The following is an 11,728-nucleotide window of genomic DNA, read 5'->3' as shown; positions in this document are numbered from 1 at the left end:
AAAGATATGTTAAAGAAAAAAAAAGAAATTATAAAGAAAGAGAAAAATTATAGTGGAAACAAATTTAGACATAAAAACAAGATTATATAATTTTTATATAAAATAAATAAATACAAAGATAAATAAAAATTACAGTGAAAGAAAATTGGACGAGAAAATAAAATATAACTTTTAGAAGAAAAAATAGATTACGAAGAGACATAAAAGTCATAAAATATGAAATTTTCGAGAGAAAAAAGTTAGGGAAAATATTAAATTTTTAGAGAGAGAAATGAAACTGATCTGTTAAGGAAAAAAAACAAAAATACAGAAAATTCTAGAGAGAGACAAAGAACAATAAATATTCAAAAATATGAAAATTTTAGAAAGATAAAAATAAAGTTTGGAGAGAGAAATTTAGAAATAAAAAAAATTAGAATGAAAAATAAATTTTTTAAAGATAAATATGAGAAAGAAAAAAAAAGTTGAGTATTCGGAGAAGAAATGAGATTTTGAAAAACAAAAACCTGTTTTTTGAAAATTACCATTTTTTTTTTTGAAATGTTATCAAATTTTAAAAACTAAAAATCAAAAACCAAAAACAAAAAACGAAACGGTTATCAAACGGGCCGTAACTATCAACCCTATGTCATATCCCTATCAACGTGATGCTATCTATTGCCACATATCATCTCATAGCTTGTCAAGAAACCAGCATCATCTCATAGTTCGTTTCTTAGTTTATTAAATCACAAGAAACCTAAAACTGGGTCCGAAATACACCTACCTTGAAGGGCGAATTGCAGCAGTGCAGCAAAGTTGAAGAGATTGCAGAGGGAAAGCGAAGGCGCAAGTACCCTGCAGAAAAACACGAAGCTTAGAAGAATCCAAACAGAGAAGGGGTTTAGAGCTTTGTATGAAATCGAAAAAAAATCGATACATGTGAAGAAGAAAACCGACAACAGAGATGGAAGAACACGCCCTTCGCCGCTGCTTCGCGTATTGCCGGTGGTGTGAATAGGTCGTGGCGTCGGTGGTCAAAGAATAAGAAGCTGTCGTGAACCAGTGACGAACTATCGCGAAAAGACGGCAAATGGCGGAATGACGACAATTGGCAACGGATGGGTGACGAACGACAATGGAGCATCAACGGCGAGGCTAAAGAAGGCAACACGGCGACGGTGAGGGGGCTGAAAGAGGCGAAATGGTGAGGGTTTAATTTTGGAGTACACGAAGGAGGAGGGAGGTTAGGTGGGGTTTCTATTTGGGATTTCCACCCTATTTTCCTTTACTTTTATTGTTCTTTTCTTTTAAAAATTTTTTCTTTAACAACATAAACCTAAATTAAAAAAAATGTATATAAAGGGCTAAACAACTAAAATAAGAGGAATAAATTCATTTTTTGTTAGAAGAAATAAATACATATTATTTATTTTAAATTGAAATTATAATTAATTAATTAATGATGGTTAAAGGTAAAATTTAGTAAAAATGTAATAATACATGGTTGATAAAATAATTCAAATCAATCGGACTCAAACTCGAGACCGAAGAGAGGAAGAGCATAATTACGCAGGATAAGCTTACCACTGTACCAAAGCCACATTTTCTACTTGTTTGATGGAGTATGCAGGAAAAACATTGAGCATAAATTTATGCTCAATACGACCAGACAATCCCAAAATAATTAATATCATTAACGAAGCGGCAATTTTTCCGACAAAAATGAAACGTGCTTAAAATCATTTGTGATACTTTTGTATGTCATAGATTCTCAAGATGGCCTAGGTAATTGTCATGGAATACTTGAAATTTTTTTATTTTTCTTGAGAATTATAAAATGTCATGAAGCAAGAAAATTTTTGTAAGTGGCCATTTTTTCCCGCCAAAAATGCATCTCCACTATTTTGTGACATTTTTCCACTGTCATCTAAAATTCAGTTTTCGTGGCAGTTTTTAACTGTCATAAAACTTGAAAAATTCGAAAAGTTTTGATTTTTCTCGCAAAAAACGCGCCCCAATCATTTATGACAGTTTTTTTTCCTCCCAACTTTTTTGCTGTTCACAACTGTCATGAAAGCCCATGTTTCTACTAGTGGTTCCACTATTTATTTTATTTCTACAATTTGATAGACAATGAAAATTTTCATTACAATTCCTTGATTACAGTTGCGAGTAAGTAAATAGAGTTTTAATATACCTTCAGATGAACCATTTAATTTGATTTATTCCAAACTTTGTTACAAAATAAGTATTTCACTTAAAAACATTTTTTTCAAAAGGTATTTCGAACCTACTCTTATTGTGTTTTAGTTCATAAACTCTAAAACATATTATTTAGTCTCACGGCTTTCAAATATTCTATTTTTGTCTGTAAGCTTTAAAGTATTTTTCTTTTAATCCTTGTACTTTCAAATATTTTTTTTGTTCATAAACTTTGTTTTAAACAAATTATTTTAGCCATTGTTATTATTATTTTATTAACAATTTAAACATAAATTTATGAGAGCTTAATTAAAAATATATGCTAATTATACTTAATGTCCACTTTTGACACAATTTTTTATTATTTAAATCTCTAAATAGGAATACTATATTTATTTTACATATTATATTATCATCTTTTACAAATATGATATAGTATAAATTACAACTAATTATAAAAATATTGTAATTATGCTAAAAAAAATAAAAAATATTGTAATATAAAATATACTACCATAACATATTGAGAAATTTTGAGATTTAACACTTATTTTAATACATATTTTTTATTATTTTTTAATAATATTTTCAAATTCATAAATTAAGATCTGATTTCTAAATATGATATCAAATACATTTTCCAAATTTTAAAATTGAGATTTAGTTTTTGAATATGATACCAAACACATTTTTTAAAACCCTGAAAATATGATATCATCCATGCATCGTAATTATTAATTAAAAAATTAAAATCTCTGCGTTACTTGGATGGCAAGGAAAAATCCTTCAGATGTGGGGCGCACCGCCTTTTTTCTTTAATTTTTTCTCACCATCATCGTCGTGTTTGGATTCGAGTTTAGCGTGCGTTCATTATACGCGAATAAGCATTCCCTTTTTCCACTTCGGGAATATATTATCCTGATAACCATACGCCTGTGTTTGATCCCAGCCGTTCATACTCCAACAAGCCTCCATTTCCGCCGTCCACGTTGTACACCGACCTTATCCAGAATATTAACCCGTCGTGACGTGGACGAAGACTTGCTCCGTCCCCAAACACCACCTCTATATATTCAGCCTCGACCCAATTTCTTTCTCCTCACTCCTTCGATTCGCATTTTGCTTCTTCCAAGCTCTCTCTCGGCTTCAGGTACTGTTCCCCTCTTCCTGATTCTTTGAATCGATATTATTTTCTGGGTTTCTGTATTATTTAATTTTCGTTTGAGTTCTTGGAAACAAAAGTATGTGATCGAAACGGGTCGTTTTGAATCTCTGATTCTTGGGTAATTGGTCTCTGGTGAGAATTTAGAAGTTGATTTTCGCTGTCCTTGTTCACTTGATTCTCCACTGTGGGTCGGTTTTTGTTTAATTGTTGTTTCTAATTTCCTGCTTTCTGGGAGTTTGATGTCTGTTTGATGTTTGTTTAATTGATTTAATTAAACATGGTGGATTGGATTGGATGGATGTGGAGGCCCTGCTTATTTGGATTGCTTTCTTCACTATTTACCTGTTTTTCTGGAGAGATATTGAAATCTGTGATAGCCCTGTTATTCCACTTTTCTTTAAATTACTATTTTAGTGTTTGTATTTGATTTTAATTTAATCTCCTTAAATATCCTAAAAAACTGCTCCTTGACCTATTTCCTCCTTGTTTTAATAAAGAAAAATAGTGGCGCTCGGATTTAAGAAGTATAAAACAGAATCTTTACTTATGGGCAAAGAAATTTGAAATAAGAAACCTAAATAGTTCGACAAAATTTTAGATTTTTTAATAAAATTGGAAACAAGACCTAAGGAATGGATGCGTTACCGTAACAATTGTAGAAACTAAAATTGGTAAACTAATCTATTGCAGTGATTTGTTTTCCATATTGATACGGCTGCGTTGTGTGACTGCTTTGAGTTTTAAGTGTAGAATTGTCATTTAGGAGCTGATTAAGAAATGTGTATATCCTGAAAACAGGTTGTTGGGTAGCAGTAGCAGGAAGCAAATTACATGGTTGATCTAGACGTGGAGATTCCAACAGCTTTCAATCCGTTTGCGGACGCGAAGGACTCGGATGCGCCGGGGAACAAGGAGTACGTGCATGTAAGGGTCCAGCAGAGGAATGGGAAGAAGTGTCTGACTACAGTTCAAGGGCTGAAGAAAGATTTCAGCTACGACAAGATCCTCAAGGACCTGAAGAAGGACTTCTGTTGCAATGGGAATGTGGTGCAGGACAAGGAGCTGGGCAAGATAATCCAACTCCAAGGCGATCAGCGCAAGAACGTCTCCCAGTTCCTCGTTCAGGCCGGCCTCGTCAAGAAGGATCAAATCAAGATTCATGGTTTTTGATCTGTTTATGTTATATGTCTATGTCTATGTTTTGATGAATGGTTTTTAATTAGTTCATGCAGGCAACTGTACTTGCGTTGTCTATGGTTTGTTTTTACGTTGTATTATTGCCATGGAATGTAATGGCTTCCTCTTATTAATCTCAGGAGATTATGTTTTGAGTCTACAAGAATTCTATTTCTCCCTTAGTCTTGTCTTGTCTACATGGATGGATGCTTTGTTTGTTTGTTTTGTTTTATTAATCTCAAAAAATGATTTTTTTTGTTTGTTGGCTATGATATTATTTTATTCAAAACTATAACTAGAAGAAGAAGAAGAGAATGTTAACAGAGTTGAAGAGAGTCATACCTAGTGCTACTCAGCCGAACAATTCTATATTGTTATCGGGTTTTTGCACTGAGTAGCTCTTTTATCAAGATAGTATTGTTTATGAGAGGGAGAGAGGGAGAGAGATCTAGATGATGCCTTTCAAATAATTAAGGAAAAGAAAAAAATCTTAAACAATTTGGATTAAATTTCAATAACCTATTAATTGATTTATTTGGTCAAATAATTTAATTTCTTAAAAATCTATTTATAAAATGAATAAAATTCTTAAATTATTGAATTAATTTTGAAGGAATGTTTATCAATTTATAAAGCGAATAATTTCAAATATTTTGAAATAAAATGTTGCTTATCTAAATAATAATAGTAATAATAATAAAATTTGATTAATTTAAATGAAATCATAAACAAGATTAAATTAACAGAACTAAGTAAATAAATTAACTGGTCAAATTCAAATTCAAAGTGTTTAATAAATCATTTAGAAAATTTGAAAATTGTAAGGAAGGAAAACGAATCTCAATCTCCCCCACCCGATCTAATTAGACATTAAAACTATATAAGTGCTTGATGCGGGAAGGACTTTTCTCATGAGTGAGTTATCGATTTTTTTATAAGTCCTAACTATTAGTTACTCTACATTATGGGGTAGAGCGAAATGTGTAGAAGAAGCAATATATTGATAAAGAGTTTTTTTCCAAAATCAAAAGAGCACTTAGGTTGAAAATATACAGGATTTCAAACCATCTTTTTAATTCTATAATATAAACCCATTAGATATCTACTTATATGAAATTTAATCTAAACTTGTTTAAGATTTTTTTCTTTTCCTTAATTATTTGAACTAATCACTTAAAATAGGAAATAAATCTCTTCCTCTCTCCCTCTCGCTCTTCTCTCTTCTCTCTCCTCTCTTCTCTCTTCTCTCTTCTCTCTCCTCTCTTCTCTCTTCTCCCTCGTCGACTATGATGTGTGCAAAGAGAGAAAGAGAAAAGAAAGAATGAATGGGTTAAATGGAAAATGAGAGGAAAATAAAATTCTGAAAAAAGATGGAAGGAAAAAATTCCGAAAAAAGAGGGAGAGAATAAGAGAGAGAAATCTAAAAAAATGAATAGAGGGATAGTGAAAGTAATTTGGTATCTAAGGTGATGTCAGTAAAAAATAATACGAGTTATTTAACCCAAAAATCCATAGACATAATTAGTAATCTACTTTTTAATATTTGATTGAGCTATATATTTGTAAGATAGGTAACTTTTTTTAGTCATTTTTCATAACGAGGGGGTAAACAGATATGCTCGCTCCAATTTTCTTTGATTTTTGTATTGTAAGGGCACAAGCCCAAACCCTAAACACTTTATCCCAAACCCTAAATTGGCTCACTTGCTTGTATTCCCTAAAAGCTGTTGGTTTGATATATTTTAGGGCAAAGTATTGTAATAGATGAATGAAATTCTAAACAACTAGAAAATTTTCAAAAATGCAAAACAAATCCACATTACCATTTTAAGCCATGACTCTTTCCAAGTCCACTTCTTCCTCTCTTACCTGCTCCATTTTTATTAAGCAATTTTGGGATACTCATATTGGATCCAATCTCAATGTCAGTCAATGTTGGGCAAAAAAGTCAATTCCTTTTTTTACACACAAAAAGTTAAAGATCAAGTGGACATAATTAGTACTCAAGGAAACAAGATCATTTAAGGCAATACAAATTCTCCCATCAGGGAAACTATCTTTAGACATGAACCTGGCTGACACAAGCCAACAAATTATACAGAACAATATAAACAACAATTCAATTGCTATGCAAAAATATCACACATTAAAACCCAAAACCAATGTTTCAGTTTCAGGTGTAGTCTTGACATTTTCACCATCGACGGGCAAGCTTTCCAAAACCGATCTCGCGTTAAATGGTCCCTTCAGCGATCTCCTTTCTGTGTTGTTCTATGAGTTAAAAGAGTTTGGCTTGGTGGGTTCCACTTCTCATCATTGTACAGAATTCATCGTAGTTGATTCGTCCATCCTGTAAAAACCGAACCAAAATTAGTTGCGTTTTACTACAGAAGATTAGTTAGGACTATGAAAACGAACTTACATTGTCTGCATCGACTTCAGAAATAATTTCTCTAATAGTTGCCTCATCGCCCATCCCGTAATCTTTCATTGCAGCTTTTAGTTCATCTCTTGTGATATAACTGGGAATAACAGGAAGCAAACACTTAAAAAAACTGAGATAAGGTTGTTTCTAAAAGCAGATAAATGTTACATATTCTAGGATGAGATACTGACCCACTGTTATCCTTGTCAAAATGCTGAAAGGCTTTGTAAAGATGCTCTTCTTTCTCTAGCTTGTATCTATGCATAGTAGCGGTGATGAATTCGATGTAATCAATTGTACCATTTCCATCCACATCGGCCTGAAACGTCGTAGCAAGTTCTCTCAGTTCATGTGAGGTGAAAACACAAATAACAAATAACTTCTGGTGATTGATCATGTTAAATCATGTATTACCGCTTCCATAAGTTGTTTGACCTCGGCCTCACTAAGCGTCGAGCCAAGCCTAGCCAGTCCTGTCTTCAGTTCTGCATAAGTGATGGTTCCGCTATTGTCAGTGTCCATGTTTGTGAACATTGATTTCAGGCCTTGGATCTCTTCTTCAGAAAGACTTTCAGCTATAACCTGCAATTGTTTCATAAACTACGTGTTAATATCATGAACTTCTTTCTGTCCTCTGCCCGCTTTCAATCAAGTACCGTTACCAAAAATACTTCTAATATGCCCCCCTCCCCCACTCTGATCAAGTATAACTACTTATATCTAGAGAAACAAGCCTAGATATAAGGAAGATCACCTTTAAGGCAAGTTTCTTCAGTTTGTTCATTGCTCTAAATTGCTTGAGTCTTGTAAACACTGCACTGTCCATTGGCTTATCTGATGCGTCCCCGCCTTCTCTCATCCATGGATGCTCTGATAAAATACACAATGCCCAACCCCGGTTAGATTCTACAGATTCACATATGGATCTTCGGATTTCATTTTAGGTAAAGAATTCAAGAAAGCATTCACAGACAGATAAACACATACCGAGAACCTGGGCTGACGTAATCCTTTTTGCCGGGTCCTGAGTTAACATTTTCTTCACCAGGTCCTTGGCACTGTTAGAAATTGTTGGCCATGGATCAGTTTCAAAGTCGATATGTCCTCGCAATATTGCATCAAATATGCCCTTCTCAGTTTCTGCAATACAGATCATGTTATACACCACACTGGCCAGGCATTTTTCGGAAAAAGAAAATGCTACCCAACATTCAATAAAAGAAGCATAATGAAAAGAAAAAAGAAAGGTTGCCCGGATACTCACTGATATCAAAAAAAAAAAAAAAAAAAGTACTTCTCTAATTTACCTGCCCAAAATGGAGGTACACCACTGAGTAATATATACAACATGACCCCAGCACTCCAAATATCTATTTCTTTTCCATATTTGCGACGTAAAACTTCAGGGGCGACGTAGTAAGCACTCCCTACTATGTCTCTGTACACCTTTCCTGAAAGTAGTCAATAAAGAAAGAAATTCAAATGATGATTTTTCAGTGGAAGCACATATAATTCCACCAAAATCTCTTGAACTCTTAAGCAAATCACATGAGCCCACATAACACAATTGCACTTTGTTACTTGGGTCTAGCGGTTGTCCAGCACTTGCTTTCAAAACAAGTCAGCTGGGGAAACTCGCACTAGGAAATCTCGAGTCATAGGTTCAGCCTCCACCAAATTTTGTGGGAAAGGAGTGTTACAGAACTATCTATTATAACCTATAATCATCATCATGTGATGTATCTTAGAAGCGAGCAAAGTTTTATCAAGAATCTGTTGGCATGGAAGAGACTAAGACAATTCAACATCATTTGCCAATATCGACAGAATGAAGCCATTAACAACTGTTCAAACGACTAAAACGAAAAAGACAATAGGCCTCCTCAATAGTTGGGTACATGCCAAGTCTAGGTATATTTTATTTGATGGAGAAAATACCTAGGAAAGTTCAGGGTTGAGGTTTTCAATCCATACTGATGGATGAACCTTGACCAAGAAGAATTCGCCTTCTGCCCATGTAAGTTGAATACTCCATGTTGTTCTCTAAAAATATGTTGTTTTTATATTGAAGTTGACTAAATCTTATCTCTCATTGTTGCATAAGTACATGAATACCACTAACTGCCCAATCATCAAACTTGTAACTTTTCTAAGATTTGAATCAGCACCAGCATGAATAAATTAAGAAAAAATATTCAGGATAAGCACAGAAGAAATTTTTCATATTTTCCCTTGTACTTAAATTAGTGAGCCAATTTTAACCTAAATTGAACCCTATACTTGAAGAATCAATGAAATCTAACATCTTCTCAAAAATAAATTAGAAAAGCACGTACAAACCAACCAATAAACTTGCAGAATTCAATCAACAAAATATTCAAAATCAAGTCAAAATGCCCAAATCCATCTATGGAAAATACCCACATCTAGCTACAAAATCAAACAAGTAAAAGAAGTGCCCAAATTTTGCGATAAAATGTCCAAACCTAGCTAAAAAGTATCCAACACAGCCAAATTAATTGTATTAATTTCATCACTTATTTAAGTTCGGGGTCGTTCAAAATTAAAATTGACTCGTTTCACCAAACACAGGAATGAAAAATGAAATTTTCCCTGAAAAAAGAAAGTCCCAAGACATTGAACAGTTGCCTACTACAACAGATGATCACCAACAGCAACTGTAGAAAACAAAAGCAGAAAATAAAACAAATATCTAGTTCTACCATCTGAAACTTGTAACCCATACACAAAAATTCCCACACATTTGACCTTCCAAAATCGTCAACAATCAAAAAGCATAAAGAACAAATTCAATAAGCAGAGCAAGAATCTTACCATCTTCAATAAAAACAGACAACCCAAAATCTGTTGCTTTGAGCATTGCATTTTCCTCCTTGCTAGCAAGCAAGAAGTTCTCAGGCTTGAGGTCCCGATGCATCACTCCCATAAAATGGCAGATATGAACCACATTAACAATTGACCTGCAGACTGAAGCAGCTGCTTTCTCACTATAATGGCCCTTTGCAATAATTTTATCAAACAGCTCTCCGCCAGCACAAAGCTCCATAATCAGATGAACCGATTGCTTGTCTTCATAAGCTCCCTTGAACTCAACTATGTTGGGTTGGCCACTCAAATGCTGCATAATGTGAATCTCCCTCCTTATATCCTCCTTATCATTTCTGGTCACGAGCTTCCTCTTGGAAATGGATTTGCAAGCATATTGCTTACCGGAGGAATTCTCCGTGCAGAGATAAGTGACCCCAAATTGGCCTCTCCCCAATTCTTTTCCAATAGAGTAATGCAGCTTAACGTCCTCCAATGGCTTCCCAAGAATCGTATCAGACCTAACAGCAGCATGTCTGGGGCTCTTGGGAGGACCAGAGGGCTTCGCCGCCGATGGGTTCTCGGCACGATTTTCCGGCGACCGGTGGGTGTTCTGAGGCGGGGCTTTTGGTTGATCGTCGTAACGATCATACTGCGGCGAGTATTTGCCTTTGCTCGTGCAGATGCCCATTTCAATTTCAGATCAAATCGACGATCCCGTGGCTAAAATTGAAAATCAGAAACCCGAAAAGAAGAAAAGCCCAGATGAAAGATTGGTAGTGAGAAGCAGATTTTGCTGAATCTTGAAACGGGAGGTAATCAGTGGGAACAGAAATTGAAAAGAACTTCAGAGAGGGAAGATTGCAGAGGGTTGAAGGAGAAGGAAGCGAAGCTCTGGATTCAGAGCTAAAAGCAGATTTATGGGAAATGGGATCGAAGCTTGAGCTAAAGAGAAAATGGAGGATGAGCTGAGTCTTTGAATCGGAAGGAGTTGAAGTTGAAGTTGGTCAATTATTGTCCATTGTTGAAGGGGATGAACTTCCAAGGCGAGAAAATTATGTAATTAAAAAATATCTTCCACATAGCCAGCCAGCAGAGTAGGTTATATCTTATATATATATTTATTATAACATCAATAAATAATAGTCTTTAAAGCCACCAACAAATTTATGTCTAAAAAATTAATTAATTAAAAAAAGCCACCATCAAATACTCTCTCTCAAACAATAAAAATGAAATTGAAAAGTCATCGTCAATTTTGTCAGAATAATAGAGCTTTTTTTTCTTTATATATTTAAATTTCATTTTGATTCACAGACTCTTCGACTTTTAAAAGACTTATTTTAGTCTCTAAGTTTTCAAAGCGTATATTTTAATCCTCAAATTTAAGAAAAATAGTTATTATAGTTCTTGTTATTTTTTAGACGTATTGTTTAATAAATGGATGACATGACTTCGAATTGTGCTATGACAGGTATTTAGTGGTATTAGGTGACGAAAACTATTGGTTTTAAAATGTTAAAAACTACAAAATAGACACTTCAAAAGTTAAAAGATGAAAATTGAATACACATGAAAGACTCATTATTGTTATTATTTTTCTAAATGTATGTTTTAGTCTGGAGTGTTTTGAGAGTTTTTAGTCCTCTTGATTAAAAAGTTACAATTTAATTCATTATATTTTAATATTTTTCAATTTAATCATTTATCATCCCTAAGGGATTAGTAAGTGCTCGGGGCCTTGAGGTACCACCTACCTTGAAGCCTCAAGTTCGAGTGACAGAAATTTAGAGAAGAAAAACTCGTGAACATAAGAAAACTAAAAAATTTTACCAATTTCTTAGAAATTTAGTGAAATTATAAAGTTTCTTATCGCATATAATCAATCATCTAAAGCTTATCATCAACCAATTTTAACATTTATTAGTGACGAGGAACTAAATTGAAACTTT

At 33.8% G+C, this 11,728-nt stretch overlaps 2 protein-coding genes across 2 annotated transcripts; one reads left to right on the top strand and one right to left on the bottom strand.

The window, feature by feature from the left end:
* Positions 1 to 3,181: 3,181 nt before the first annotated feature.
* On the top strand, positions 3,182 to 4,707 carry LOC111019008 (protein translation factor SUI1 homolog 2). Its single transcript, XM_022295290.2, has 2 exons — positions 3,182 to 3,334; positions 4,148 to 4,707. Exon 2 carries the CDS (start codon positions 4,181 to 4,183, stop codon positions 4,517 to 4,519), a length of 339 nt encoding a protein of 112 aa, XP_022150982.1. The 5' UTR covers positions 3,182 to 3,334; positions 4,148 to 4,180; the 3' UTR covers positions 4,520 to 4,707.
* Positions 4,708 to 6,500: 1,793 nt separating this feature from the next.
* LOC111019018 (calcium-dependent protein kinase 2) lies at positions 6,501 to 10,867 on the bottom strand. The gene is made up of 8 exons (XM_022295306.2): positions 9,786 to 10,867; positions 8,258 to 8,401; positions 7,938 to 8,090; positions 7,705 to 7,820; positions 7,365 to 7,532; positions 7,142 to 7,269; positions 6,948 to 7,047; positions 6,501 to 6,875 (listed from the first exon to the last, which is right to left on the bottom strand). The coding sequence occupies exons 1-8, from the start codon at positions 10,465 to 10,467 to the stop codon at positions 6,804 to 6,806; spliced, it is 1,563 nt and encodes a 520-aa protein (XP_022150998.1). The 5' UTR covers positions 10,468 to 10,867; the 3' UTR covers positions 6,501 to 6,803.
* Positions 10,868 to 11,728: the final 861 nt, after the last annotated feature.

The sequence above is a fragment of the Momordica charantia genome (assembly GCF_013281855.1).
Source record: "Momordica charantia cultivar OHB3-1 chromosome 10 unlocalized genomic scaffold, Mcharantia_2.0 BLBB01000010.1, whole genome shotgun sequence".
Taxonomy (NCBI): Eukaryota; Viridiplantae; Streptophyta; class Magnoliopsida; order Cucurbitales; family Cucurbitaceae; genus Momordica; species Momordica charantia.
The sequence above is the reverse complement of the archived record's forward strand: the minus strand, read 5'-3'. Positions and strand labels throughout refer to the sequence as shown.

What these genes read in the sequence shown, in the direction of transcription:
- LOC111019008 (XM_022295290.2), top strand. Translation starts at nt 4,181, where the DNA reads ATGGTTGATCTAGACGTGGAGATTCCAACAGCTTTCAATCCGTTTGCG.
- LOC111019018 (XM_022295306.2), bottom strand. Translation starts at nt 10,467, where the DNA reads ATGGGCATCTGCACGAGCAAAGGCAAATACTCGCCGCAGTATGATCGT. An exon ending in TGTACCTCCATTTTGGGCAG is followed by an intron (nt 8,091 to 8,257) that starts GTAAATTAGAGA and finishes TCTGTATTGCAG; the next exon opens with AAACTGAGAAGGGCATATTT. An exon ending in CTGAAGTCGATGCAGACAAT is followed by an intron (nt 6,876 to 6,947) that starts GTAAGTTCGTTT and finishes CGGTTTTTACAG; the next exon opens with GATGGACGAATCAACTACGA.